Below are 27,916 nucleotides of genomic sequence, written 5' to 3' on the forward strand. Positions count from 1 at the left end.
GGCAGAGGGCAAAGGGGTGTTTAGAGTCTAGGTTTTTAAACATATTTTTTTGTCTCTAACGTTGTCTTCAATGTTGTTTAAAATAAAAAAGAAAAACAAACAAACAAAAAACCCCTTCCCCCCAATCTGTAAAGTGCCTCGTGGTGGGTGAGTTAAGGTGCATCGTGTGGTTTGTAACAAGTGCTGGGGACCCTTGTCCCTTGCCTCCTCCTATGCTCCTTGTGGGGAGCCTGCAGGCTGGGGACCCAAGGGTCCAAGCTGCTACCGCTGGCCCTGGCCTGGAGACCAGGGGGCCGGGTGGAATGGGCTGCTCAGTAGTCATCCACGCTCTCGATCTCTCCAGAAGACCCATGCAGGGAATACCCTGAAGCCAGGGGAGAAGGCAGGTGTGAGCTCCATCCCCCAGGCTCCGCGTGCCCTGTCTGGCAAAGGCGCCTCCTCCGCCTGCCCTGCCCAGCCTTACCCAGGATGCTGGGATCCGAGTGGAGCATCAGGGCCCGCCTCTTGGCCTTGCTGCCCTCCCCAGGGCCGAGTGGGTTGCTGTGGTTGGTCTGAAAGGCTGACTGCAGGGAGGCGCTGTTCAGCCAGGCCTCCTGCAGGCAGGGGGCGGGGAGTCAGGAGAGCAGCCTGGTACCCTCACCCCCATGGGCCAAGGCTCTGAACACTCACTTGCTGCTGCTGCTGCTGCCGCTGCTGGCTGGCTTTCTGCTTGGCCCTCCGCTCCAGGAATTGTTTGGCAAATTCTTTGGCTTCCAGCGTGTCCCCCAGGCAGGAACGGATATAGTCATGGACATCGTAGGGGGACTCTACCTCTTTGAGGATCGCTACGGCCATGGGCACTAGGGGGCAGAAAGGGTCTGTCAGGGCCTACCACCCAGGCCTGGTCCCCTGGCTCCACCCTGACCCTAGGGCCCAGCCCGCCTGTACCGTCCAGGCTGCCTGTGGTGCTCAGTGTGTGTAACATCTGCTCACACCACTGGGTGAAGCCATCCTGGGGCCTGGGGATGCCCTGGAGCAGCTTCAGCAGCTTCTCTTCCTCCTCTGTCTTCTTGCGCACAGGCCGCCCTGAGAGGTGGCTGTAGGAGTCACTAAGGGGACCAGGGCGAAGGAAAAGCAACAGATCGGCTCAGGTACTCCATACCCTTCCGTCCCTAACTCCCCTGGGGACCCTTAGGGCCCCAGCACCCACCTCAGCGAGGGGCTGCTCCGGCTGTTCTTCAGGCCAAGGCTGCGGGCCAGGCTCCCGCCACTCTTGAGGGTGTCCTCCCAGAGCCCCAGGCCACTGCTGCTGCCCCCACTCTTGTCGGGCCCGCCCCACAGCGGCCCAGCCTCAGACACCCACTGGGACAGCGGGGCGGTGCCCAGGCCCCCGAGCTGCTACAGATGGCAGGCAGTCAGGGCAGCCCCAAGAAAGGTGTCTGAGAAAGCTAGGCAGGGACGTTTGCTTGGGTGGCAAAAGGTGGGCAAGGTGAGGACCATGCAAAAGGGGGGGGGGGGGCATTCAGAGGCAGGTAAGGACCCAGGGCTGGGGTTGAAGAAGTCTGTCCTTAGTGATCCCCCTCCCCATTGTCACTCTGGAAGGTGATTAGAAGGGGTTCCTGAGGGCCCCGAAAATTCCAGTCACCCACCCAGGGAAGGCCCCAGCCTGCTCACCACACGGTGGTTGGGGGCCTGGGCCCGCGATGGCTCCCGAGGCAGGGGCTGCTTGTGCAGCTGTCGCTCACCCTCCAGCTGCAGCTCGAGCAGTGCCTTCATAGACAGTCCTTGCTTGGCCAGGCCAGCCCAGAGCGGGGGCGGCGAGCTGGGCGCAGGGGGCACGGGGACGGTGGCTACTGCCTGCTGCTGCTGCAGCAGCTTCAACAGGAGTTCCTGCTGCCGCACCTAAGCAAGGAGAGCCACGGTGAGGGCAGCCGAGCTAGCCCTAACCTCAGACCCAGGCAGTCCAAGGGGCTCAGCCAGGCACCAACCTGCTTGCGCCGGAACAACTCCTCCTCTTCCTGCCGCCGCTTCTGCTCCTCTTGCTGCTGCTGCTGCCGGCGCTTCTCTTCCCGGCGCTTCCGCTCCTCCTCCTCCCGCTTCGCCCTGAGCTCCACTTCTCTGCGCTCTTGGAACTGATGCCACCAAAAAAGATCAGAGATGAGTCCTGGGGTTCTCTGGACTTGTGATCAAGTCCAACCCTTAACATCCAGTTCTAGGATGCCTACTCACTTTATGCTGCAGCTGGAGTTGTTCTAGAATTGGACCCTGAGTTGAAGAGTTAACTGGTATGTCCCAAAGACTGGCCTCACCACCTGCAGGCAGCAAAGCACCTTCAAAGGGGAGCTCAGGCCTGGCCCCACTGCCCTGTTCAGTGGTCTGGCTCCTTAGCCACAAAGATAGATGGGGCAATGCCAGGGAAAGGAACAGACTGCCTGGGGAGAAGGACACATGGCAGAGATGGGACAAGGGCCTCTCCTATCAGGCTGGCCAGGGGAGGGAACTGGGGAAGGCTGGAGATCTGGCGGTCACACACCTGACTGTGACGAGGCTGAGGTATGTACGTCCCAGAGGGAGCCCGAATCCGGCACTGACAAGGAACGGTTTATTGTTGGGAGCAGGTTCTGGTCCCCACCTCTGAAAGGCAAAGCACTGATCTCAGGGCCCCTGTGGCCCATTTCTAGTCTGCCTGCCTCCACTTACCTACCCCAAGGGCTGGTGTGCAGCCACTCAGATGCCTAAGGGGAGGGTGGACCACGGACCTGGGGGCTTTGAGAGCCTGGAGCTGCTGCAGGAATGCCGTGAGTTGTGGCGGCGGGCCTCCCAGAGTTGCCTTTTCCCGGAGCGCACACTGTGGGAGCTGGCGGCTGCAGACACACAGCAGGGCATGGGGGTGGCACAGGGCCCACATACATCCAATACCCTGGCTACTTAGAAGCCCTTCCAGCCCTTACCTGCTGACCAGCTGAAGAAACTGCTGGTGCTGCAGCTGTTGGTACAAGGCGGCTGCTGCCAGCTCCTGTTGCTTCTTCAGCCGTTCCTGATCCATGTTTCCCTGGGAGAAGGGGTGAGAACATTCTTAGTGCAAACGGCAAGAAGGGTGGAGCAGGTGGAGCCCTCCAGGTGTCCTGCAGTGCACCACCCCTTCCTCATTCCAGCCCCACCCCATGCTCCCAAGATCCCTGCTTCATGCTCACCAGGAGGGGTGGTGGTGAGGGTCCTGGGGCAAAGGGCACACGACCCCACATCTTGATCACTTCCCCTAGCGGCTGGAAGCCCTCATCACAGCCCCGCTTCACAAGCAGTGACATTGAGAAATAGCCAGCCTGGAACCACTCTGCCATCTCTTGTGTTGTGAAGGGGCCTGGCCAAGGAACCAAGGAGGAGAATGAGCACTGGGAGCAGAAGGCAAACCTCAGATGCCCTGAATGAGAACGGCCTCCCTGCACTCCCTCCTTCACGCCTCCCTGTACTCTGCAGGCACCCTGGATCTCCCCCTGTGGGTACCTTGGATCTCCCCCTGCGGGTCCTTGTAAAACCACTTGCGGGCCGCGCCATGGCTGAGCGGGAGGGCGGTAGCGGCTGCAGAGTGGCGCAGGCCTTGGGCCTGCATGGCGGCTGTGAACTGCTCCTCCTCCAGGGAGCTGTCCTGCAGGGAGGCCACCAGCTTCTCTGCCTCCTGGGAGCCCAGGAAGGGAAGTGAGGATTAGGCAGCCAACCACAGCACATCAAGATGGGCTGGGATTGGGGTTGGGGACAAGAGGGTAGTGGGAAAAGCCTGGAATCTGGGCCAAGGGCAGACAAACGCTGGCCTCCCTGCAGGGAGGATCCTCAGGGCTCTCTCAGGCACCCCCCCGCCCCCCCACACCTGCTGCAGGTGCTTCAAGCCTTCATCATCTTCCAGATCTCCAAGTGGGCAGGGGGGTGAGCCCACACCAGGACTCAGCTGGATTCCCCTCATGTCGTCTCCTGGAAGGAGGAAAGAAAGAAAGGTGGGACAGGGGTGTGTATGGTCCACAGAAAGAACCAGGACAGTCCCCCATCCACCCACACTGCAGAAAAATGGGCTCTAATCTAGCCCAGTCAATACCAACACCCTCCTCCCCCTCCCAAGGGCCCCACCTACATAGGAAGAACTCCCCTCTGCCTCTGTCTACCTTCGGCTGCTGGGAGGTCTTTGTCCACAACCTCATCACCTTCCCCACTGGTTCCCCAGAGGGGGCCCAAGGCAGGCAGTGGGGATGGGGAGCTGGGTTTTTCCTCTGGAAGAGGCAATGGGGTCAGTTCCTTCCCACCTGCAAGAGAAAAGGAACCCCCACAACTCAAAACCAAAGAGCTGGAAGACCTTAAAGCCAACCTGCATGAGCCCTTCCTCTGCGGCCATAAGTCGGGCCTCTGGGCACCGGGCCCATCGGATGCCTGTTTCACCTTGGTCACTTGGACTGACACTCAGGGAGTCTGACATGCCACCTTCACTGTGCATGCGCACTCACGCACCCACGCCACTCCACAGGATTGTGTATTTCACACCCTGGATTTAGTCCTGTGCTCTACAGGTTCTTTAAGAGGTTTTCAAAGGTTGTTTTGATCACACTTGGCTTTTATCCAACACACCGCCTTTAAGACACAGCTCTGCTGTTTCTGGATTCCTCTCCCACGTCTGTCGGCATCTGCTTTCCTGTCTCCTTTCTGAACAGCCTTATCCCAGGGGCATCTGGACAGCCGGCACTGCCCCTGCCAGGGGTCCCTGCCTGCGTGGCCCAGCTCCGGGCCGCTAGGGCCCCTCCCCGGCAGGCTCACCCGCCTCAGGCCCGTCCTCCTCCAGGCCTTCCGTAGGCTCCTCCTCCTCCTCCTCCAGACCCTGGAACTCCAGCTCCTGCTCCTCGGGAATCGGCTCCTTCGGGCCCTTCTGCGTGGAGTTGGGGAAGTGAAGGGGCAGAGAACAACGGGGTGGGGGTGAGGGGCCCAACCAGGTTCCCACCAGCCTCTAGTAAAACCCTCCCCCGGCCTCCTCACAGATACCTTGAGAGGCAAGAAGGCCCCAGAGGCATCGAAGGTGCCCATTTCTTCGTCCTCATCATCCAGGCACCACTCTGGGAGCCCATCTTTGTCGTCATCAAAGCCATCGGGCCCGCGGCACCTCCGGAGGTGAGAGCTGGCCCCCCCGCCCCGCCCCTCCTCTTCACCACACCCTCCTCGATCCCCTCGCAGATCAAAGTCAAACTTGCGACGCCGATCCCCATGATCGCGCCAGCCGGCAGAGCGGGGGCCGCCGTCTAGGCAGGGAAGGAGGAGAAGCGCGTCGGTGCCCTAGTCTAGCCGGTCTCCACCCTCCGGCTGCCCACCAGGATACGCCTGGAGCAACTGCCACTTCCAGGACCGCAATCCCACCCACCCAGAAAGCTTTCTGTTTCTGCTCCCTCCTTGTGGTCACGGGAGCCCACCCTCGTGAGACAGTTCTTGCCCCCCTCTCACCAGGGCTGGCTGAGCGCCAGCGATCGCCGTCTCTTCGGGGTCCAGCCCCAAGTCGCCAGCTGCCCTCCTCCTCTTCCTCTTGCTCCTCTCGTAGAGAACGCCAGTTCTCGCTGTCCGAGCGCGCGTGCTCCTTCCTCGGTCCAGCCCCGCCCTCCTCGAACCCAGATCGGGCTTGGGGGTGGGGAAGGAACACACTGTTAGGAGACTGGGGGCCCCAGCACCTGCAAGACTCTTCCTATCAACCTTGCAGGAAATAAAGAGTCCAGCTCCAAGCCCGCGGCTCCCCTCGCCCCATACATATCTTCCATTTTAATCCTCCCCAACTGCCCAATGACCTTGAGGCTCCGGACCCCACCCCCACACTCCCACTCCTTCATACCTCCATCCCTCCTTGCCGACTTTTCAAACCGCCTCTCGCCTCTGCAGGAGGGAAAGGTATTGGTCAAAGTAGCACAGCTCCCCTCTCCCCAACCTGTGGGATCTCTGCACACCGTGCCCATTCTGCCCCAAGAAAGGTGAAAGGAGGGAGGGGACAGGAGACTTGGGAAAGGCACGGTGTGGGAAGAGAGCCCAAGGAGGCACCTAGAACAGGAGGTCACAGGCACCAATGGGTGCTGAGAGACTTGGAAGGGTAAGGGGCAGGGGTTGGAAGACAAGGAATTATCTGGTTCACTGCTACCCTCTGATGAAAAAGACCCAAGCCTGAGCCCTGGAGCACCTCTCCACTCTGCCCCCAGACCACCCCCTTCCCTCTGCACCTGTCGTCCCAACTCTGGCTACGTTGGATCTCCCGGGGGTTTCGTCCAAAGGCCCCATCGCCTTCTTCAATGCTTCTTTGGTAAAAGCAACTGTCACCACGGCCGCGGCCTGGAGGAGCGAATGTACAGCGCAAACTGGGTAGTGGGAAACCTACCAGACAATCCCCTCTGCACCCTAAGTACCCCGGGCCCCACCTCTGCCCATGTCCCTGAACACGTACTAATTCCCTTCTACCTCGGCTCCGTGTGCTGCCCCTGCCACGGGAGGTGCCACCGAGGGGGGGGCCAGCCCCTTTTCCCATCAACCTCAGCACAGCTGCACTGTTCACTGACAGGGAGAAGTTCCTCTGAGGAGGGAGCCAGGGGTGGGAGTGAGGACCCAAGCACCCGGGCACTCCCACCCCTGCCCAGAACCACAGCCTTCCCAACTCAGTGGCCCCGTCGCCCCACCCTCAACATCCCACCCTTCCCAGGAGCCTGCTCCCTCGGCCCCTGGCCCAGCCCCACCTGCTCCTCTTCAGTCACAGGCTCTAGGGCCAGGGGCTGCAAGGGCTCCTCTTGTAACACAGCAGCGAACTCCTTGTCCTGCAGCTCCTCTGGGACCTGGGGTCGGGGCAGGAGAGCTGAGGTGCCCCACATTCCCAGGCCCTCTCCACTGACTAAGGCCCAACAGGCAATGGGGCCACAGACTGCCCACACCTACCCACCCACCCCCTGCACCCCCAACCTTGTTCTCCTTGACGTAGAGGGCCAGCATCTCCTCTCGCCCATAGCGATAGTCGGCCAATTTGTATTTGGGCATGGCAGGGGACGGGGGTGGGGAGGCCACACTCCCCCCGCTGGAAAGGGCCCTCAGCCTAGGAGAGGTGTGGAAGGGGGAAGACAGACAGAGTCACAAAGCCCTCTTTTCTCCCTGGCTTCTCCACGCCACCCAAAGCACACCTGACCCACCACTCAGGCCCAAAGTTGAGAGTCTCTGCTGCCATCGTGTAGCTGGGTATGTTTCCTTGAGGTTGGAGGGAAGGAACAGAAGAGAGAAGACCTTGCGTTCACTCTCCGAGTACCTGTGGAGGCACGGGGGACAAGAGGGCTTAGAGAACGGCAGGCGTGGAGAACCTCCAGAGGACTGGGAGCTGGTGTGACTCTGACACCTGGCTAGGACAGGACCGAGCCTCAGGCTAGCGAGGAGGATCATGGGCTCTAAAGGGACTCACCTAAGCCAGCCACGTGGCCACTCACACCATGAGTCAAAGGTGAGCCAAAAGGGAGAAAGACCTGGAAGAGAGGAGAAAACAGGGATGCTGAAGCCCCTCCACCCCTGCCGGGACTTCTGTGCAGGTACTGAGCAGCCTTTCCCTCTGGCTCACTTACCTGGCAGCCTTACCCCTGGGAAGGAGGGGTGTGGAGCCGGACTCTCTCCAGGCAGAGGCCGAGGCTGGAGTGAAGTGCGGTCCCCAAGGTACTGGATACTGGGCTGGCCTTAGGAATGCCTGGGGAGGGACCTTCAGATCTGGAAAAGATCCTTCCCGAGAGGCAAGGGGGAGATGGGGTAAGATGAATGGGTCAGATGGACATAGGTGCAGAGTTCTCAGCCCCTGTCCTTCTTCATCTCTCCCCACACATCAGACTCGTGAGCAATTTTCATTCATTCACCCACAGTAAGCGCCCACAACAGATGGGTGAGGAACTAGGTGTTGGAGGTACGGCAGGAAACCCGCCAGGCCTGGTCTCCAGGTCACTGGCATTCTCGATGAAAGGCTAACAAAAGGGGGGTACACTGTCCACTACAGGGGTGGTCACAATACGTATAGACAAAAGACCACTGGAGACTAAGATATCCGAAAGAGAGAAAAGGTTAACTACAGAAAGAAGGATTAGATATAAACCTGGAAGCAAAACTACGTCTCTCAAGAAAAAATGGGGGTTGGCTGCTAGGAGGCCAGAATCCAGGAACTTGGTGTGAGAAGAAACCCAGGATACAGAGAACAGGGAGACTATTCTGGGGTCCCAGACGGGCACACACCGAGGCGGGAAGGTCTGTGCACACATCACGGGACTGGTGGGCCAATCAGGAATAAATACCTGGACCCCCAACCCCACATCCAGAAAAGGTGATGTAAGCACAGAAAAGATGGAGAGAGAACGACATACTTATGCTGTAAGTGGGACAAAGGTCCCCTCACCATGAAGCAGAAACAGTCGGAGGCTGACAGGGGAGAGGTGCCAATGCTCTGTTCCTCTAAGGAAAAACCAAGGAGCCTCTCGGGAGGGGGCGCATCCCCGGCACTGCCCAAGCAGGGGGGAGAGTGACGTCCCAGGAGCTGCACCAGGGCTCTGTTGCTGGCTGGCAGGGAGGCTGGCCCAGAGCCCCTCTAGGTGCCCATCAGCATCCAGGTGCCACAGTCCTGGGAAGGAAGGAAGAAGAAAGATTTCCACAAGCAGCTCTCAGCTGCAGTTGGCAGGCACAAAGATGAAGCAAAACAGAATGACAAACAGGGAGCCACTCGCAGAGTCATAGTGTCTCAGGTGAAACGCAGCTTTTAGAGAGAGTCTGCGCTCGGCCACCCTCCTCCACACCCATCACAGCATGGCATCTCTTCTGCAACAGCTGCTGCTGGACACTTCTGGTGGCAAAACATTCAGCACCGCTCAAGGCCGTCACAGGAGACAGGTCTGTCAAAAAGGTGTTCCTTTTGCTAAATTAAAGGTGGTCTTCTCGGAACGGCAGAGTAAGGTTAACTCCTTCTCTCCATTACAACCCTTGAGACACCTGGGAACACCTGTACACCATGACAAGAAAATACCCTGCAGGGCTTCAAACACACCTCAGGAGCCTCCAGACTCCTCACTAGCCACCTCACTCCAGAAGAGTCCTTGTCTCTAGAGGGACAGAAACCAGTCCTGGTGGTAAGGAGAGGGGAGAAGAGGAAAAGGGAAAAACTCACCCTCCCACCTTCCAGGGACTGGCAAAGGCAGCTCTCCTTCGTGTTTTCTGCTTCTTGCCTTCACGGTTCTGTCCTGGGTGGAAGGAGCAAACAGAGGAAAAGCGGCTCACACAAAGATGAGAAGACAGGAAGCTGCAGAGACAGGAGAAGAGAGGGAACCACCGAATAGCAAAAAGCCAAAGTGATCCCACCTTCTTAGAGAGAAGCTAGGAGGAAAAGTCTAAGACCCGTTGCCCAGCCAGAGAAAGGTTTAGTCCCAGAAGCTGGGGGACTGCTGGCTCCCTTCTTCACCCAAACGGACCCACGCAAAGGAGCATGCATGCCATCTCCCAGGGTCCACCCCTCCACACCCTAGTACTTCTTTTCCACATGCTACCTCGGAGCCAGTGGTTCACAACTGGGAGTGACTCTGCTCTCCAAGGTACATGTGGCAATGTCTGGAGACATTTTTGGCTGTCACAACTGAGGGATTGCTACTGGCATCTCATGGGCAGAGGCCAGGGATGCTGCTAAAACAACAGCCAGGTGGGCCCTGGCAACCACTGTGGAATGACTGAGTGTACCACTGCTGAGAAATCACCTCCATGCTACGAGCACAGGGAAAGCCTACTCTGTGCTTGGGAAGGATGGAAGATGAGAAAGCAAACTGACTCTGGCTCATTCTCCCCTCTAAACAGCAAAGAAACCATTCCCTAACTACACTGTCTTGTGAGAGAAATCCAAATCCAGAAATCCTGCCAGGAGAAAAATCCTTGAGAGAATCGACCAAAACAAGCAAACAAATAACGTGTCCCAAGCTTTTGTATCACAAACTCTCAGAGGCAAGCATTTGGACCCTTCCCTGCGCACGAAAGAGCTGGAGGCACGGACTAAGGGCTGAACGCAATATCCTTGCCTTCCACTTCCAGGCCTACGAGCGGAACACAACTTTCTCACCTTCAATTTTCCTGGCTACCTGATTAAAAGGGCTCCTTCTCACAGGCCTCCTCCAGCTAACCCATCGCCCCCTCAGCCTATCTCCTCTCCATGATGCCTCCCCACCTTCTCTTTCTTGGGCCTCAGTCTACCTTCACTTCCCCAGCACCTGGCTTACTGCTGCTAAAAGGCTGCCCCCTGCTGGAGACTGGAGAGAGGTACACACTGGTCCTCTGCATTCACACCAGGTGTGGGGGAACAGGAAGAGAGGCTGTTTTGGGGGTTCAGAACTCATGGGAGAAGGAAAAGATGCAGAGACAGGCAGTGCCAGCAGACACTAAGTAACGAACATTACTTCCTCATGCCACACCCCTAAAATTAGCCCTAATCCAGGGCAATGTCCCTTGGCACAGAGGGTACCACCATCAGCAGTAGTCCCCAATTTCCCCGATCCCAGGTCTGCCAGAGGGGCCTTAGCCCTTTCTCAGGATGAAAAGATTCTCCAAGCATGACAGGGCCTGAACTCGGAGGCTTAAGGGAATATAAACCTGTGCTCTTCCCAGCTGGCCCCAACTCTACAGGCTCAACCATCATGACAATGCCACTTGGCATTTACATGCTGTGTAAGTTTTCAACACCCTTGCATTCCTTATCTCATCTAAGCCCTCCTGCCCACTTGGCTACTCTTGGGCTCCAGCTGGGGGAAACAAGGAAGGGGAGTTGAAGCAGCCCTAACAGGGTACCCCGACTTCCCTCAAAAACGCTATGCCAGCCTGGAGAAAAGGATCACACATCAACACAAACCATCCCAAGCTCAAGGCCATACTTCGTGAGTTTTAAGCCATTTTTGTTTTGTTAGATATCTGTAAGCCTTCCTACAGCCTCCTCTCTCCTTTAAAATCTCTAAAATAGGGCTATATTCTTAACCCCGAACTTTAATGACAGACATCAAAATGAGGCCAATCTGGGGTCCTGCACCCATGAAATCACAAAGGACGCAAATGCATCCGCTGCCTGGAAATGCTCGTGGAGAAATCCCAGGACAAGACTCATGCAACCATATCATGACGTGGGATGCTCAGGGCTGCGGTTCCCAAGCAGTGCTGGGACACAAGGTCCTGCCCAATTACATGATGGCAACAGGGGACCAGGACTGACAGCGAGGAAATAAAACTGGAGCCAGGCTGGAGGGGAGGAGGCCTGGGCCTGCAAGGGGAACGGGAGAGATGGGAAACAGCCAGAGACCAAAACTGCCACGTTGTGTGGGGCCCATGGGGACTGACTGGCCTACTGGTGCTGATGGTGTTTCAGTGGTAAAGGTGAGCAGTATGGGGTAGGGAGGGGAGGACAGGTTAAGTGGAAAGAGCTCCCAGAGGGCCCGCAGCCGATGCAGATGAGCTTTGGGAAAGCAGCACTTTGAGAAGTCAGAGGGGAGCCAGACTGGGGTGGGTGGAGGCAAGAAGCAGCCACAGGTATTTCTTCAGAATCTACGATGGGACATCCCTGCAAGCTGGCATGGAATTTCTAACAACGACTGGGTAAAAGGCGAAAGAGAGGAAAAGCTCCTTGAAGATCCTTGGCGTTAAATAAAAAGAAAGAAAGAAAGAAAAAAAGGCCAAGCCTAAGGGGCTGTGGCTAGGAGCTGCTGTAATGGGGGGGAGGGGGGCGGGGAGGTTGCACAGTTTGGGAGGGTGGACGACGGAGCCTGGCTTGGTGGAATCAAAGCCCCGGCCGCCCCTGCTCAGCCCAGCCAACAGGGAGAGGGGGCGACCCCAATGACCAAGCATTAACGCCGCTCGCCGACAGGAAATTTAGGGGGAGAGGCAGCCGAGGTGCTCTGGCTAACGGGAGAGGCCTCCAGCTTGGCCCAAGTCACGGAATGCTTGGACTGAACGACCCGCCAGCCCCAGCCAAGTCCGCCGAGAGCCCCGGAGAGGGCGGGTTGGGGGGACCGTCTCGGGACTCGGACACTGGGGTCGCAGCGCCCTCGGCGCGCGGGGGTGGTGGGGGGAGAAGCTGCGGCCCCCAGAGCAGGGCTGGGGATGGGCCCGAAGGGGCGACCGTTAGGAGCGCGGGGGTGGGTCGGAGGCGGGCCGGCCCCGGAGGACAACGTGCCCTTCAGGGAGGGGGCGCCAGGTGCGCGGGCCGGGGGGCGGCGGGCGGGCGCCTCCCCCCCGCCATGGGGCCCTGGCCGCGGGCTCGGGCCGCTCTCGGGGCGGCGGGGAGGGCCCGGGAGGGCGGACGCACCGGGCGGCGGCGCCTCGGGGAGGAGACCGGGGAGGGTCCGCGCCGGCGGCCCGCGCTCTGCCTCGGGCTCTCGCCGCTCGGCGCGGCCGTCTCGGTGTCGGGGGCGGGCCGGCCGCAGGCCCGGCTGCGGGCCGGGGTCCGCGGAACTGCCGGGCGCTTACCGCGGGCGGGCGGGCGGGCGGCGCGAGGCTCGGGTCCCGGGGAGGGGGCGGCGGGCCGGGGGCGGCGGCGGCGGCGGCGGCGGGGGAGGGGGCGCTGCGCTCCCGCGGTGGCCGCTCCTCTCTGTTTGTGTTTGTAGCAAGATGGCTGCCCGCCTCGCACCACGTGACGCGGACGCGGGGACGCGGGGCCGCCCCCTCCGCCGCCGCCGGCTCCCTCCGCGCCGCGGGCCCCTCACGGCCCCCGGGCGCTCCCCGCGAACCCCGCGGGGCGCGGCACCGACGCCTGCCGCCCCCGGAACCCTGGGCACGTGACCGGGGAGCCCGGCTCGTCACGTGACGCGGGGCGGGGGCGGGGGGGATGTCCCCGGGGTTAGTCCTGCGCTCCCCGCGCTGGCCCCCGGCACGTGACGCGCGGCGGGCGGGACGGAGGTCGTGGCTCTAGTGGCATCTTGGGCTTCTCCTGGCCGGGCGGCTTCCTTCGGGAAGCCCTCCTGGATTGAAGGAGGCGAAGTAAAAGCGGGAAGCGTTCCTTATACGTCCGGGGCTGTATGGGATAAGCGCAGGACCTGGGATTTAGGAACTGTTCCAGGCGGCCCCGGCCTGGGAGACCTAGAGTTCAGATTGCCCCAGTCGCCCATTAGCCTCTACACTGCAGGCGCATGAGGTGATGCTTTCGAGCCTCAGTTTCTCTTCTTTAGAAGGGTCTTCAATGCTCTTCTCCCCGTTCCCTGCCCCCACCTCCTTCTCTCATGGCGGTGAGAACCAAAGCAGGTGAATATGAAAGACTTTGAAAAGAAGTAAATCACCCTGCGGATGTGAGACATTAGACTGAAGCCTCCTTTGTTTCTGAGTCGCTGAAACTTTTAGGTTGGCAAAGTTGCGTGTTCCCCCATTCCCTTTCGAAGTCATTCCAGAATGTAACACTCTGCTTCCCTGCTTCCTAAAGCAGCTGTTACCAAAGCCATATGCAGTGTTCCTCACTGCTCCCAGGTAAGTTCACGACTGGAAAGTTGAGCCCTAGTGTATGGTGCCCTAGCAGAGCCGCGTGGAAGGCCCTTTATTCCCGCACCACGTACCCTCAAGGGTTTTGTGCATTTGGAGCTTTAGCGTTGACTCCCCGCCCACCCCGGTCCTGTTGGGCTTCTTGTGGTCAGGATTCTTGCTTGCTCCCAGGCTGGAAAATGCAGTGGCTGAGAAAGTAAGAGCCTGTGCTGCTTCCATCCCTTACTGACTGTGGCTTTAAACTTGTGGGTGGCCCAGGGCAGGCACCCCACAAATGTCAGCTAGTAGAAATTCCTGGTTCAACATGACCAGGAAACACACAATATTCAAGAATTAACACTGTATGAAAATGTAGCAACAGAATCCAAGCTTGGGTGAGAACTCTCCTGGAAGATAACCCCACGACAGCTGTTTTTTCTAACTCAGCAGCTTTTGGTGGCGGTGGTAGTGGTTGATTGTTTACCTTTCTGTATTGGAGCTGTGTTCCGGAGGCTGAACGAGTGAGCTCTTAAGTGTGTTTTAACAGTTTGTAAGGAAATGTGAGATTGCAGGATATGGTGGGGAAATGGAGGTGGAAGCACTCGGATGCTGGTGGCATGAGTGGATCTGGAGGGAAGTACAGATTTAGGAAAAGTGGACATAGGTTTGTGAATAGCAACACGCTGTGCTGACCAGAGAAGACTTAGATTGGGAGTTGGATGAGACGTGAAGTGAAACCTCAGTTGGGGACCTGGAGTTCCGATTGACCCGGCTACCGACTAGCTCCTACGCCTCAGGCGCCAGTCTGATCAACACAGATCAAAAAGTCTGTTTTGATCTGAGAGTAGCACTCGTTGTAGATGTAGCATGTCAAGGAGGGCACTCTGGGCTTTCCAGGTAAGAAGACCACAGTGATCCCTTAGGATCCTCCATGTCTCCTGGTGAGTCCTTTTGTCTCCCCTGACAGTACAGAGCGGGCACGCTGCTGCCTATGACATTGTGGAAACTGAGTCGTGTAAGCCCCCTCTTTGAGAGAAGCTAGGAAATCAGGATTGTGAATCTGCCAGACAGAATTAAGGAAAAGGATGATGAAGAAGCCATTTAGATCTAAAATACTTTCATTTATTCAGGCGCTATGCTGCAGTAAAATGTCTTGGTCTGTACTGTTTTAAATTTGCGAGGGTTTGAACTAAACAAAGAGATTTGGCTGGATGATTAATTGAGCTGAAAGGGATGTCTGGGGGAAACCAAGGTTGCCCTTTTTTCTCAATGGTAGAGTCCCCTGTGGTAAGGTGGAGAGAGATAAAGGCGCTATTGTTGTCAGATTGGTTTATTACAGAGCCTGGCTTCACCACCTCAACTTGCAGCTTTTCTGTTTACCTGGATGTCATAGTGAGTAAAATCTGCTTTAGCTATCAGGCAAAGACACACGCCCTGAGTAATGTGGTGAGAGTTCATAAACTGGGCTTATTGTTAATTATTTTAGACATAATGGACCTTAAAATTAATTTATTGCATTCACAATTACTTCCTGCCATGAGCCAAGTTCTTTGGTCGACCTACATTATGGAAGTTGCAGTGCTATTTCCACTATTTGAAACAGTCCCTCTGTATTTACTGTATTTACCCCTCCTACAGAGGTTGCCGTAAAAGTGCTGCAGACAGCTTAATAACCTGAAACGGTGTGTTTTCTTCATATTTCGACACTCCCCACTTCAAGGGGTCAAAGCAAGGGCAGAGTGAGAGAATGGCCCCCGGACAGCGCAGTGCAAATGGTAAAATGTGCTGCAGATGTCAGACGTGGGGTTCGTAAGACTGGGTGCCTAGAAGTTTCTCTCTCTACTGGATCACTTTCATCAACATGCTGCTATTTCTCCCACTGACAAAATGGGAGATGCTAATTTCTCCCATTGACTGCACTGTCCCCTCCAAATACCAGCCTATCTCTGAGGCCCCTCTAACAGCCTACACTTGCAGTTTCCATTTCCCTCGCCTCTCTGTCCCCTTCAGCCTGGTATTCACCCCAACACTCCACCCCAAACTGCTTGTCGAGTGACCAGTGACCTCTATGTTGCTAAATCTAGTCCTCCTCTTCAATGACACAGCAGGAGCCGGTGACAGTGGCCACTCACCGCCCCACCTGGCTCCACTTGCCTTACCTCCCACCTCGCTAGCTCAGGGAAAGCCCTTCTTGCCTCGCTGGTTCCTTCCCTTCTCCCCGGCCCAGGACAGAGGAGTGTCCCAGGGCCGTGTCCTTCCACACCTTCCCACTGGGACAGGGCGGGCTGCCCACGAGACGGGCACCACTGCGGGCGGTCAGCAGATGGGCACTCTGGTGGGTTTGGGGGGAGACAGTTTCCTGTGAGCTTCCTTTGGGAAACCTTGGATGCCCCGCCTGTGTTTGCTGCAGACCCCCCTTTTGTGTGTAGGGGTGTCCACGGCATCCTGTACATGTCCCCTGCATGCACAGGTCACACCCTCTGGCTCATCTGGTCTCCCACACGAACCCACGGGCTGCTAACCATAGGATTGTGTAATATAACTGCTCTTCAAACAGCCTGATAGGGCTCCTTGAGCCACCTTTGCCCCCTGCAGTTCATTCTCAAAACAGCAGCCAGAGGGACCTTTAGGAAACCTAAGGGGCTCCAGGCTCTCTCCTCTGCTCCAAACCTTATGATGCTTTCCCTTGCATTCAGGTTAAAGCCAGAAACCTTAACTGACCTCAAGGTGCAGTACGATCCCCCATCCCATTCCCCCCTGACCTTCTCTCCTCCTGTAAAGCGGGGGTAATAGGACCACTTAGAACAAAATGAATTCTACCTGGAAAGCATTTAGAAGGATGCCGGGTGAAGGTTAGCACTGAGAAGGGTTCCTTACTGAGGCAGGACTCTGCTGGGATTTGCTATAGTCTGAGCCCCAGCACAATGTCTGATATAATGTAGCGACCCCAGAAATGGATACTGAGTGAATGAAAGGAATACCTAAAGAAATGAATTCAAGTAGGCACATCTGGAAGGCAGCTGCACGTGTAGATTTTGGGGAGAAGGTTACTGTTAGTCAGCATCCATTCTTTTTTTTTTTTTTTTGATGATGATTATAGATGCATGATAAATTGCAAAAATACTAGAGAGAGGTAGAGAGGTCTGGTACCCTTTCCCCTCCATCCCTTCCCAATGGTAACCTCTTAACCATAGGACATTAGTAAAACAGGACATGGGCATTGGTATAATACTATTAACTAAACCATTATTTGGATTTCACCACTTTTCATGTGCAAGCATTCGTGTGTGTATGTGTGTGTGTAGTTGTATGTGATTTTCTCTCATGTATAGATTCATGTACACACCATCACAGTCAAGCTGTACAACAGTTAATTGCAACAAAAGAAACCCCTCTCAGTGCCTCTTTGTAGTCACCCTATACAACCTTAGCCCCTGGCAACCACTAATATGTTCTCCAGTTCTCTAATTTTGCCATTTTGAGAATGTTACATGGAAGGAATCACCCAGTTTGTAACCTTCTGAGATTGCCTTCACTCATACGGCTCCTCGAGGTCCATCTTAGTTGCATATCACTAGTTCTTTTTTATTGCTGGGTAGTGTTCCATGGTATGGCTTATCACAGTTGTGTATCCAATCCCCCATGGAAGGACAGGATTGATTCCAGATTTGGGCCATTACAAATAAAGCTGCTGTGAACACTTGTGTACAGGATTTTGAATGCCCAGGTGAACTACTTTGGAGTCATATGGTAAATGTATATTTTATTTTATAAAAAACTGTCAAACCATATTTTCCAGAGTGACTACCGTTTTTTTTTACATTTCCACAAGCAGTGTATGAAGGATCCAGTTTTTCTCCATTCTTCTCAGCACCTGGGAATGTCAATATTTTCTCTTAGCCATTCTAATGGGTGTGTATTGGTATTTCATTATGGTTTAAATTGTATTTCTCTTAATGGTTAATGATGTTGACCATCTTTTCATGGGTTTATTTGACATCCTTTTACCCTCTCTGCTGAAGTGTCTGTTGAGGATTTTTGTCCATTTTCTACCTGGATTGGTTGTTTTCTTACTCAAGTTGAGAGAGTTCTTTAGATATTCTGGATTCAAGTCTTTTGTTGGATATGTGATTTGCAAATATTTTCTCCCAGCCTGTGGCTTGTCTTTTTATCTTATTAATGTGATCTTTCACAGAGCAAACCTTCTTAATTTTGATGGAGTCCAACTTACCAAATTTTTCCTTTAGGATGTGCTTTTGGTATTATGTCTAAGAATCTCTTTGCCTGATCTCAGGTCATGAAGATTTTTTCCTATGTTTTCTTCTAAAATTCTGTAGTTTTACCTTCTATATTTAGATCTACCGTCCCTTCTGTGTTAATTTTCATAGAGGGTCGAGGCCCAGTTCTTCGCCAATGGATGTCCAGTGATTTCAGGACCTTTTGTTGGAAAAAAACCTTTCCTTCCTCCATTGAATTGCTTTTGTACCTTTGTCAAGAATCAGTTGACTGTGGAGTGTTCCTGGGTCAGATAAATCCTGAAGCCCTGAGGGACCAGCCTCTCCAGGATTATGGATTGATGACATCCCCCTATGCTTTAACATCGACACCCCTTCTCAACATGAAAAAGTCAAAATAAGCATTGCCTAAAGATCCCTATAGACTCGGAGAGGAATCAGAAGAAACGGAGGAAACATACCAGAGAAGATAGGATTAAAAAAATGAGCATGACTGCTGAATCATTTTATCAATATTCTTTCCAGCACTGCCTGAAAATGTAGAGCTGTGTTCCAGTAGCCATGTTTCTTGATGATGATTGTATAATGATATAGCTTTCACAGTGTGACTGTGTGATTGTGAAAATCTTGTGTCTGATACTCCTTTTATCTACCTTTTCAACAGATTAGAGGAACATATGGAATAAAAATAAATAATAGGGGGAAAATGTTAAAATAGATTTAGTTTGAAATGCTAGTGATCAATGAAAGGGATCAGTAAGGGGTATGGCCTGTAAAACTTTTTTTTTTTCTGTTTGTTATATTTTTCTGTTGTCTTTTTATTTCTTTTTCTGAATTGATGCTAATGTTCTGGGAAATGATCATGATGATGAATATGCAACTATGTGATGATACTGTGAATTGCTGAGTGTATGTGTTGGGAATGTTTGTTTCTTGTAATTTTTTTTTAATTAATAAAATTTAAAGAAAAAATTCTTTCCAGCCTCTTGTGTTTTGGAGCAGCTAGAAGGAAAAATCTGAGATGGTGGAATGGTAGCTCATGTGAGACTTTGGGATCTGTTCTGTAAGTACTTGTTGACGTGTGCTTTGAGAATTACTGATTTTTCTCTCTTTGCTTTATATATACGTTATATTTTACAATAAAAAACATTAAAGAAAATCAATTGGTGGTACTTGTGACCATCTCTTTCTGGGTTCTATATTCAGTTCCACTGATTTTTGTGTCTAACTCTCTGCCAATACCACAATGTCTTGATTACTGTATTTATATAGTTAGTCTTAACCTCAGGTAGTGTGATTCCTTTTTTTTTTTAATTATTTTTTTATTTTTATTTTTATTTTTTTGGGGGTAGTGTGATTCCAATAACTGGATACTGCTTCTTCAAAATTGTTTTAGCTGCTCTTCTTCCTTTGCCTTTCCATATAAATTTTTTTGTTAAACTGTTTGTTATTTATATCTTTCTTACCCTACAGATATCGTGGCAAACTCTTGAGAAGTTTAAGATATACTCCCTGTCTTGAAGGCAAATGAAATCTAATTTGCAGAGAGAAAACTATTGTTCAGGAAATCAGATAATAAGGAGAATATCCATACCTGTGTACACACACGTGTACATGTGCCCCTTATTATTTGATTTGGTGTCCTAAAGGGGCTGATTTAAATTAATCCACTGAAAATGGAGGCCCAAGTTCTATATTAAATAGTAAAATAAGGTTTTATTTGATCTATCATAAATAAAATTTACTTATAGGCTAAAATTTTATGTTCAAATTGCAACAGTATACTTATTTGTAAAGAATGAATGAAGTCATAATGATGATAAATTTAGATGATAAATATTGTCTAAAGCTACAAAAATTCTTTCTGGTTTCTAAAGCAACTGCATTAAATTTAAAGACCAATGTAGGGAGTCGATATCTTTATTATCTCAGATCTTCCGATACATGAACATTTACTTAGATCTTTTTTTCATTTCTTTCATCAGCATTTTGGAGTTTTCAGCATACAGACCTCGTGCATATTTTGTTAGATGCATACCCTATTATTTTTGTTTTCAATTTTATTTTGCTCTTCTTTTAATTATTTCCTTTATTATTTTCTACTAGTTTCTTGAAGGTGGAAGTTTAAATTATGCTCATTCTATGTTTTTAATACTGTTTAGCGTTTCTAGAATGCACTTTCATTTCTAGGTCCCTGAAGAACTCCTATTTATCTGCCAAAACCTAGATCAGATATCACTTCTGAGGTACATAGGAATGTAAATTCTGGAGCCTGCCTTTTGTTAGACACTAAAGCATAGGGGGGTGTTTCTTTTCGTTTTTTTTTTTTCTTTTTTTCTTGGAGTATTTCTTGTAAATGCTTTTTTAAATTATTTTTTTATTTTTTATTTCATTTTCCAATTATTCACTGCTTACATATGGAAATACAATTTTGTATGTTGCTTTACTTCCCTACAGACTTGCTAAATGCACTTATAAGTTCTAGGATTTTGGGGTAGATTCCTTGGGATATTTTTGAATACTGTCAAGCCATCTTCAAGTAGAGTCAGTTTTACTTCTTCCTTTCCAAGCTGTATCCTTTTCTTGCTTTATTAAACTGGCCAGGACTCCCGATAAGAGTAGTAAGAGAAGACATCCTTACTTTGTTCCTGATTTTAACAGAAAAACTTGGCTTTCACCTTAAATATCATGTTAACGGTAGAATTTTGTATATGTTATTGATCATATTTCTTGTTTTCTGAGACGTTTCTTTTTTGTTTTGTTTGTTTTTTAAATCATGAATGGATGTTGAATTCCATTAAATGCCTTTACTCCATCAATTGATAAGATCATGTGGTTTTCTTTGTTAGCCTATTAATATGATTGATAACGTTAATTTGTTTTTCTTCTGCTGAACCAGTCTTGCATTCCCGGGCCCAACTTGGTCATGGTATATAATCCTTATTATGTATTATTGGAGCATTACCAGTCTACGGTTTTCTTCTTTTGTATAGTTTTTGTCAGTTTTTGGTATTAATGGTGAAACTGGCCTCTTAAATGAGTTATAAAGTGTTTCTTCTTCCATTTTCAGGATGAAATTTTGTAGAATCTTCTTTAAATGTTTGGTAAAATTCATCAGTGAAGCCAACTGAGCCTAGATATTTATTTTCTAAGGCTTTTAACTAGGTATTTAATTGTTTTACTAGTATAGGACTATTTAGATTATCTCTTTCATCTTGGGTGAGTTTTGCTAGTCTGAGGTTTTCTAGGAATTAGTACATTTCATCTAAGTTGTCAAATTCACGTGCGTAGCATTGTTTGTGGTCTTCCCTTAGTAGGCAGTATTCACTCATACTGAGTATGAGTGCCCTCTCATTAGTGCCATTAGTTTTTTTATTTCTGGTCATCATAATTGTGTCTTTCTCTTGCTTTCTTTCTTTGTCAGTCTTGCTAGATTTTATCAATCTTATTGATCTTTTCGGTGAACTAGCTTCTGGTTTAATTGATTTTCCTTATTGTTTTTGTTTTCAATTTTGTTTATTTTGCTCTTATTTTAATTATTTCCTTCTAGTTTCTTGAGGCAGAAGTTTAAATTATGCTTCCTTCTGTTTTTAATACTGTTCAGCATTTCTAGAATGCACTTTTAGTTCTAGGTTCCCTGAAGAATTCCTATTTATCTGCCAAAACCTAGATCAGATAACACTTCTGAGTTAGGAATGTAAGCTCTGGAGCCAGCCTTTCCTCCCTGCCCTCTATGGCATAAACCCCAAGCTTGGGGTTAAACAAAGAATCTGAGGCAAAGGAGAACTACAGGATTGAAATCGGGCTCAGAGAAAAGTTCTTAGAAAACCGATCTCTTCTTTTCAACCCCAGGCAACCAGAAAGAGGCCCAAGGGGCATAAATATGCCAACTCCCGTGTGTAGGCCTACGGTTTTCAGATTGACAGTTTCCAGTACAATCTAGTTTTAGGAGTTATCACCCTTTTGGGTAATGGAGAAATTCAAGCGGCAAGTTCAAGGTCTCCAATGCAGGTCTAACGCTTTATCCGTGCTCTGTCTGCCGGGAACGCTCCAGAAGCTACACAGCCCTAGGCAGAGATCCCCCTCCTCCCTCCCCGGGTGGGAAACTCCTCCCCAGTGGTCTTGGGGTCCCCGGAACCCTGCGCGGGTAGCCACCCCACCCTGCCCGCCAGGGGGCGCGCGTTTCTACTCTCGGGTTCCAAGCAGCCGGGGAAGAGCTGGCGGGCTGGGGCTGAGGGGTGTGGGTGGGTCACCGTGCCCTGGGGGAGCAGACCTGGTACCCCAAGCGCGAGTGCTACATCAGAGCGAAGGCTGGACTTACTGCTCATGGGTTGGGCCCGTAAGGAGGGAGGGACGGGTCCCGGGGCGCTGTCCTCGCCGAGGTGCAGACCGACCTGGGCCCTCAATTCCTCCCTCCGTCTTTGGACTACGGGGCCACCTGGGGCGGGAGGTCCGTTCTGCCCACTCTGCCCACGCCTTGCTAGCCGGACGGACGGCGATGGACGCGGGAGCCCCAACTTGCCTTCAGGCCCTTTTGGGATGTCGTTCTCCTGCATTCACCCTCAACCCCTCCCTGCTATCCTTGGGAAGACCCCCCACCCTCCGCGCCACTCGAAGGGCCTCTCCTCCTCCCCCGAGTAAGGATCCCTGCGGGGGCCGGGAACATGGACTCGCCGGAGCTGGGAGGAGCTAGCTCCTCCCCTGCAGGGACTTGGTATGCTCCTCCTCTCTCTTCGCCCCGCCTCCGGGGCGCCCACGTGGTAGGTCCCCTCACCGCCGGAAGCATCGCGTTACTCAAACCCCTCGCGGGGTCACGCGGTCGCTGAGGAAAGGGGCGGGGAAGACCGAGCGGGGAAGGCGATTCGTGGATCGCGCGGTCCTGGCCGCAGTGGGGCGTGGCGGTGGGGGCGCGCCTGCGCATTTCTGCAGCCTTTGCGGGAGCTCGGCGCCGGCGAGCCGCCTGCGATCTGACGTATCTGTGGCGCGCCCCTTTTTTTCTCTTCTTGTTTTCGAGTCTGGGGGTGGCGGACAAAGCCCTCCTCTTGGGCCGGCCGGCGCAGCCCTTCCGAGGCCTGTCTGGGGCGCGTGGAGGGCCCTGTGGAACGGAGAGAGTAGGCGCGGAAGAGCCGGGGCGGGGGCGCGTGGGAGGGGCCTGAGGTTGGGGGAACATGCATTTGGGGGAGATGCGACGAGGAAGAACTAGCGGGGAGGGGCACGCGGGAGCTTGAGGGAGTGAGGGGAGCGGTGAGAGGCTGGAAGGAGGAACGTCGTATGCGCCCCCTCCCAGGTGCATCCTTTGGAAATGGGGTGGGCAAGGATGTGAAGTTCTTCTGACCCTTCTCTGACCCCACCTCTTTCCCAAGCCGGGGCCCCCAGCATGGCAGAAAACCGAGTGCCCCGCGGGACGGTCGAAGTTGAACTGGACCCGGTGGAGTACACCCTTCGGAAGCGGCTTCCCCACCGCCTGCCCCGGAGGCCCAATGACATCTACGTCAACATGAAGACCGACTTCAAGGCCCAGCTGGCCCGCTGCCAGAAGCTGCTAGACGGAGGGGCGCGGGGGCAGAACGCTTGCACGGAGATCTACATTCACGGCCTGGGCCTGGCCATCAACCGCGCCATCAACATTGCGCTGCAGCTGCAGGCGGGCAGCTTCGGGGCCCTGCAGGTGGCTGCCAACACCTCCACCGTGGAGCTCGTCGACGAGCTGGAACCAGAGACTGATGCACGCGAGCCGCTGACCCGCATCCGCAACAACTCTGCCATCCATATCCGTGTCTTCAGGGTCACACCCAAGTAATTGAAATGAGGCTGGACTGTCGTGGACCTCTGCCAGAGCCGTGTAAGGAAAACGCCTGGCCCCTCTCACCCCAGAGGACTCCAAAATGAGGAGGAGGGTGTTGCTTCTTGTTGGATCCCAGCAGTGGGTTTTCCGGAGTCTGTGTGTGGTCTGGAACCATTGCCCTTTGCAATAAAAAGTGCTAACTTGTTAGTGTCCTGCCACCTCACTGCCAGTGTCTCTTCTCTGTGTATACCTGGAGAGGAGGGAGGGTAGGAGACGCAAAGTATTTAGCTACAGGAGGGGGTACCTGAATGTTTTCTGCCTTCACAGACAGTGTAGATCATCCTAGGGTCTGGGTAACCTTAAATGGTCTAGGGCACTGCAGAGGTTGACAGTCCCAGCGTTTGCTTTAAAATTTCTCATTCTTAGAGGAAGGCTGGGCAGATAAGCATCCACTCTTGCCCCATAAAATGCAACAGTGACAGTTGTATGCTTGGGAAGCCTCCCACTGCTCCTCTGGTGACACCAAAAATGGGAGGGCTTGAGGATGAAGGAAGCACATATAACACCCTAAGGGCCTTCTTTGTCTCAGGCTCGGTGAGAGGTGAACTGGGAACTAAATGAACTGAACTGGGAACTAAATGAACTGACGAATAACCCTAACTCCTTCATTCGCTTAGCTGGGCCACCAGGGCTGCTCCTGAGCAGCTGGGGGCTGGGAAGGGTCAGGCCCTCCTGGCTGGGCCACTGTGGTGGGGAAGGGAGTCTCCCCCTGAGTAATCCCTAGACATGCAGGTGATAAATATGTTCTTGTTTGGATATTTGTGGGACGGTCTGGTTTTTTCATGTTTATCAAACCAGGGTCATCGAAAGCAATGTTTATCAAAGCAGCTAGTGACCTGTTTGTGGGCCTGCGAATCAATTTACTGTGGTCACAGCCTTTTAAAAACAAATAAAAAGGAAAAAGTTGCAACCTATGTGGTAATTTTATTGAAGCTTTTTCAGCTATGTGTGTGTGCATATATTTATATACACACATGTAGTGGTCATATTGGCTGAGGTCACAGAAAGCTTCGGATCTAAAGGTCAGTAATAGTATTTTACTCTAAATCACTGGTAGGTAGTTTGGTTTGGAGCTCTGAACATCAGACCCCCAAGTTTTACCTTCCTCTGGTAGACTCGTGTGTTCCTGTCGATGAGTTGTACTGGGTCAGTGACTGCCACCAACTCAGGCAAGCAGACTGCTGCACACATACGACTAAACATGTGCTGATGCCTGTTGCAAGCAAGACCTGGGTTGGACTCCAGGGAGATGAAGATGGGCATGATACAGCCTCTGCCTGCAAGAAACTCACCATCTAATTGTGAAGGAGTGAGAAGTGGCCTAAACTGTGAGAAGCCCTGGTGGGGTCCAAAATGACTTCACCTTTGACCTGGGTATTGATGGGTGATTAGGAGTTTGTTAGGCAGAGAAGAGAAAAAAAGGCATATCTGGCAGAGGGCTTAGCATATATAAAGGTGGGGATTCATGAATAGTCAGGGTGTGCCCTGGGCCTGGAGATGCACTGAGGATGGTTAAAAAAGCAGGATGCACTGGGGAGATTCAGGCGTAAGACTGAAATTTATTTAGCAGGCTACTTGCACCCCTCATCAAGTTTTGGACCGGAGGGGTTCCTTGTCCTGGAGCCCCACAGTAGCAGAGTGGGGAATCAATCGGCAGGGCGCCGTGTGGAACTGTGTGTCTCCCTGCACGTATGTGTTTTCGTCTCTGTGCTCCTGGCGTGGGCCCAGCCGAGGTGATGGCCGGCGTCCCTTGTGCGTTCGGTTTGTTTTGGCAGCTCCCACTCCCAGCCTGTTTGTTGTTTCTCCTCCATGTTCTCTCGCTGCTAACCAGTGGGGCTTCCCTCTGTGCAGTTCGGCACAAATAGCCCATAGATGCTGCCTCTGAAGGAAGATGGGCTCTAGGGGCTCACTTGGTAGTGCATGTTGGCACGGAGTAGCATGGGAAAGGCCCCTGCAGTTCCTGAGTCCATGTGTGGTGGGCGGGCCTGGGGCACCTACTTTCCTCTGGAAGGAGGCCCACTCGGCCTTTGTTTTCCCTTCTCTTGGCTCCCTGATGTGGCTTCCATCAAAGCTGGGACAAGAGGAACAGGGAATGGGAGTGGGGCTGGGGTTCAAATGCAGCTCCCTTCCTTCTTTTTACTTAACAGTTTGAGAGCCCACGATGAGTGTGGGAGACCTCTTACTGCAGTCACAGACCGCAGAGTCCAAATACAAATCCACATGCTTCTCTTGCAGGAGGGAGTAGACATTCGCTTGTCATGCATAAGCACTTGCTGAGCAGATTTAGAACCTGGTCCTGTCCTCAAGAGATTTACAGTAGGAAATAGGACAGAGAGATTTAAAAAGACAAATACTTTGTCCTTTTGTTTCTGGCTAATGTCATTCAGCCTAATGTCCTCAAGGTTCATCCACGTTGTCACATGTTTCATGACTTTATTCTGTCTTACAGCTGTGTAATATTCCATCGTGTCTATATACCCCAGCTTGTTTAGCCACTCATCCGTCGATGGACATTTGGATTGTTTGTGTCTCTTGGCAATCGTGACTAATGAGAGGCTATGAATCTTGCTTGCTGCGAGAGAAACATACTTTCTTGAAGGTACTAAAATTATTTGCTGGTTCATGAATTAAGACGTGAGCAGAAGGACTCACTTATACACAGATCAGGGGATGCTTATGAGGTCAAACAATCATTGAGATTTGTCAATTCTCAGTGAAACCATTAACAATTTGGGGGAAACATTTGCTAAATGGGGATGTTTAAGAATATGTCTGAGGCTGCTATAAGCATCTGTTGAGTTGGTTTTGGCCTACGTTCCTCCAGTTAGGGAGGGTGGTAAGCACTGACAGGCCCGCCCTGTGGAACTCATGCAGAATCCTCAAAGTCACCAAGCCCATGGGAACAAGACAAAACTTCCTTATTCACAGCAACACACCTCCAGAGCCTTACCAGGGAGAAAAAAAAATTCCTCCCATTTGCATTGTCAATAATGTTTTGTTTACATTAAGATTTTATCATGTTCGTTTTATTTGGACAGGAAAGCTACTCTGGTCGATTTACCAGCTCTGTCTTCCAAAATAGGATGGGTGACGTGGGAAGGGGCTTAGGAATATTCGGGTTTACTTGTGAGCTAGAGATGCCAGCATGTGGTCCAACCAAGGAGAAGGGGTTCTGAAGCCCGAGGTTGAGGTAACTGTGTTTCTAGGGGGGTGTCTGAGCCCTCCAAGGAAGCAAGTGTTTGGGGGATTCAAGAGAGGAGGAACCACGGATACAATACTTCAGGCCTTGTCTAGGCTGAGCTCAAAGGTCTCGTTCAGTACAAGGCATTTGGAGCTCCCCTAGGTCTCCCTAGGAGGTGACCCCTGTGGGCGGGAGAGCTTAGAAACGCTGGATGGCCCTGGGCTTTGAATGAAAAGTTTGAGACTGTACTGATAGGTACAGTACCTCTCACCGCTCTCCCTGCCCCCATGGTGACGCCATTTCACTCAACTGCATTCAGGGGCAGGTTTCTCCAAAGTGTGGTCAGTACGGAAGTGTGGTCACTATGCACGCCTGTAGAAACCTCTGTCCACACCCCACCGTTTTGAGGACCTTTTTCAGTGAGTTGCTTGGTGAGGGCAGTTACAATATCAGAGATAAGGTGCCATGAATTTGTCCGCAGGTCTCAAGAGGGAGTGGAGGAGGATGCTGAGTACACTGGAGCTTTGGTCTCTAGGTCTCCAAGGAAAGGACACGGAGAAGGAGTAAGGAAGCAGGGAGTAAAAGTAAGAAGAGCTAGCATCATTGATTACCCTGTGCCAGCCATGACATAATCTCATGACAGCCCTGGGAGGCAATTCCTATTGTCGGCACCATCCCCAGAGCAGTTGTTCACCGAATAACCCCTCCAGCTGCGGGGTCGCAGGGCTGAGAGTGGACGCCTGCATGCCTGGTTCTACCTCTTGCACGGCTCCGTTGTGACCAAGAAAGCAACCTTTGCCTTAGTTTCCCCAAATTGACCTCCACAGAGGCCTTTTCTTCGGTTTTCCAGCAGAAGCCCCATCTCCAGTGCCCTTGCTCTCTTTCCACTTCCCCAAGGGCCAGGAAGCCCTTAGCCTCCAAGACTCCCAGCCACAGAAAATCTCCCGGGCCTCTGGCTGAACTCCCCAGCAGAGCCGAGAAGCCACTGCTGGAAAGGGAGGAGGGAGGAGTGGCCTGGAGGCACCCCCCAACCCCCCAACCTGGACTCAACCCCGGACAGCTGGGGCTTCGTGCTGCCTGGGGGTCTGGGACAGTTCAGGGGGGCTGTAAATTTGCTTCTCCTTGGATTTTCCATCCGAATTGGCTGCCAGGAGGAATCCATGGAACAGAGCCCACCTCCACCCCCGCCATCCTCTT

General features: G+C 52.6%; 2 protein-coding genes and 1 long non-coding RNA gene across 6 annotated transcripts; 2 read left to right on the forward strand and 1 right to left on the reverse strand.

Moving 5' to 3' along the window:
• Positions 1 to 187: 187 nt before the first annotated feature.
• GIGYF1 (GRB10 interacting GYF protein 1) lies at positions 188 to 12,493 on the reverse strand. Of its 4 annotated transcripts, XM_077140808.1 has the most exons (29): positions 12,478 to 12,493; positions 9,155 to 9,227; positions 8,393 to 8,614; positions 7,581 to 7,731; positions 7,424 to 7,484; positions 7,161 to 7,273; positions 6,937 to 7,066; positions 6,717 to 6,812; positions 6,445 to 6,556; positions 6,210 to 6,318; positions 5,831 to 5,871; positions 5,452 to 5,622; positions 4,999 to 5,252; positions 4,777 to 4,885; positions 4,134 to 4,271; positions 3,845 to 3,945; positions 3,484 to 3,655; positions 3,174 to 3,340; positions 2,931 to 3,031; positions 2,739 to 2,843; positions 2,513 to 2,613; positions 2,209 to 2,291; positions 1,968 to 2,111; positions 1,654 to 1,881; positions 1,190 to 1,377; positions 928 to 1,088; positions 670 to 839; positions 464 to 593; positions 188 to 364 (listed from the first exon to the last, which is right to left on the reverse strand). In XM_077140808.1, the coding sequence occupies exons 6-29, from the start codon at positions 7,193 to 7,195 to the stop codon at positions 312 to 314; spliced, it is 3,099 nt and encodes a 1,032-aa protein (XP_076996923.1). In that variant the 5' UTR covers positions 7,196 to 7,273; positions 7,424 to 7,484; positions 7,581 to 7,731; positions 8,393 to 8,614; positions 9,155 to 9,227; positions 12,478 to 12,493; the 3' UTR covers positions 188 to 311. The 4 variants fall into 4 exon arrangements, with proteins under 4 accessions (XP_076996923.1, XP_076996924.1, XP_076996925.1 ...); XM_077140809.1 differs by lacking the exon at positions 12,478 to 12,493 and having other exon boundaries at positions 7,594 to 7,731; positions 9,155 to 11,691; XM_077140810.1 differs by lacking the exon at positions 12,478 to 12,493 and having other exon boundaries at positions 1,190 to 1,374; positions 9,155 to 11,691.
• On the forward strand, positions 12,113 to 27,561 carry LOC143667055 (uncharacterized). The gene is made up of 3 exons (XR_013167832.1): positions 12,113 to 12,205; positions 25,988 to 26,137; positions 27,201 to 27,561. It is a non-coding gene; the product is annotated as an uncharacterized LOC143667055 (long non-coding RNA).
• Positions 22,604 to 23,701, forward strand: POP7 (POP7 ribonuclease P/MRP subunit). Its single transcript, XM_077140189.1, has 2 exons — positions 22,604 to 22,804; positions 23,057 to 23,701. The coding sequence occupies exon 2, from the start codon at positions 23,071 to 23,073 to the stop codon at positions 23,491 to 23,493; it is 423 nt and encodes a 140-aa protein (XP_076996304.1). The 5' UTR covers positions 22,604 to 22,804; positions 23,057 to 23,070; the 3' UTR covers positions 23,494 to 23,701.
• Positions 27,562 to 27,916: the final 355 nt, after the last annotated feature.

This window comes from Tamandua tetradactyla, chromosome 23 (genome assembly GCF_023851605.1).
Source record: "Tamandua tetradactyla isolate mTamTet1 chromosome 23, mTamTet1.pri, whole genome shotgun sequence".
Taxonomy (NCBI): Eukaryota; Metazoa; Chordata; class Mammalia; order Pilosa; family Myrmecophagidae; genus Tamandua; species Tamandua tetradactyla.

Bases quoted from the DNA above. Each gene is read 5' to 3' on its own strand.
- GIGYF1 (XM_077140808.1), bottom strand. From the start codon at position 7,195: ATGGCAGCAGAGACTCTCAACTTTGGGCCTGAGTG. The intron at 7,067-7,160 runs GTGGGTCAGGTG...CACCTCTCCTAG, and splicing joins CTCAACTTTGGGCCTGAGTG to GCTGAGGGCCCTTTCCAGCG. The intron at 840-927 runs GTACAGGCGGGC...TCTGCCCCCTAG, and splicing joins CACCACAGGCAGCCTGGACG to TGCCCATGGCCGTAGCGATC.
- POP7 (XM_077140189.1), top strand. From the start codon at position 23,071: ATGGCAGAAAACCGAGTGCCCCGCGGGACGGTCGAAGTTGAACTGGAC.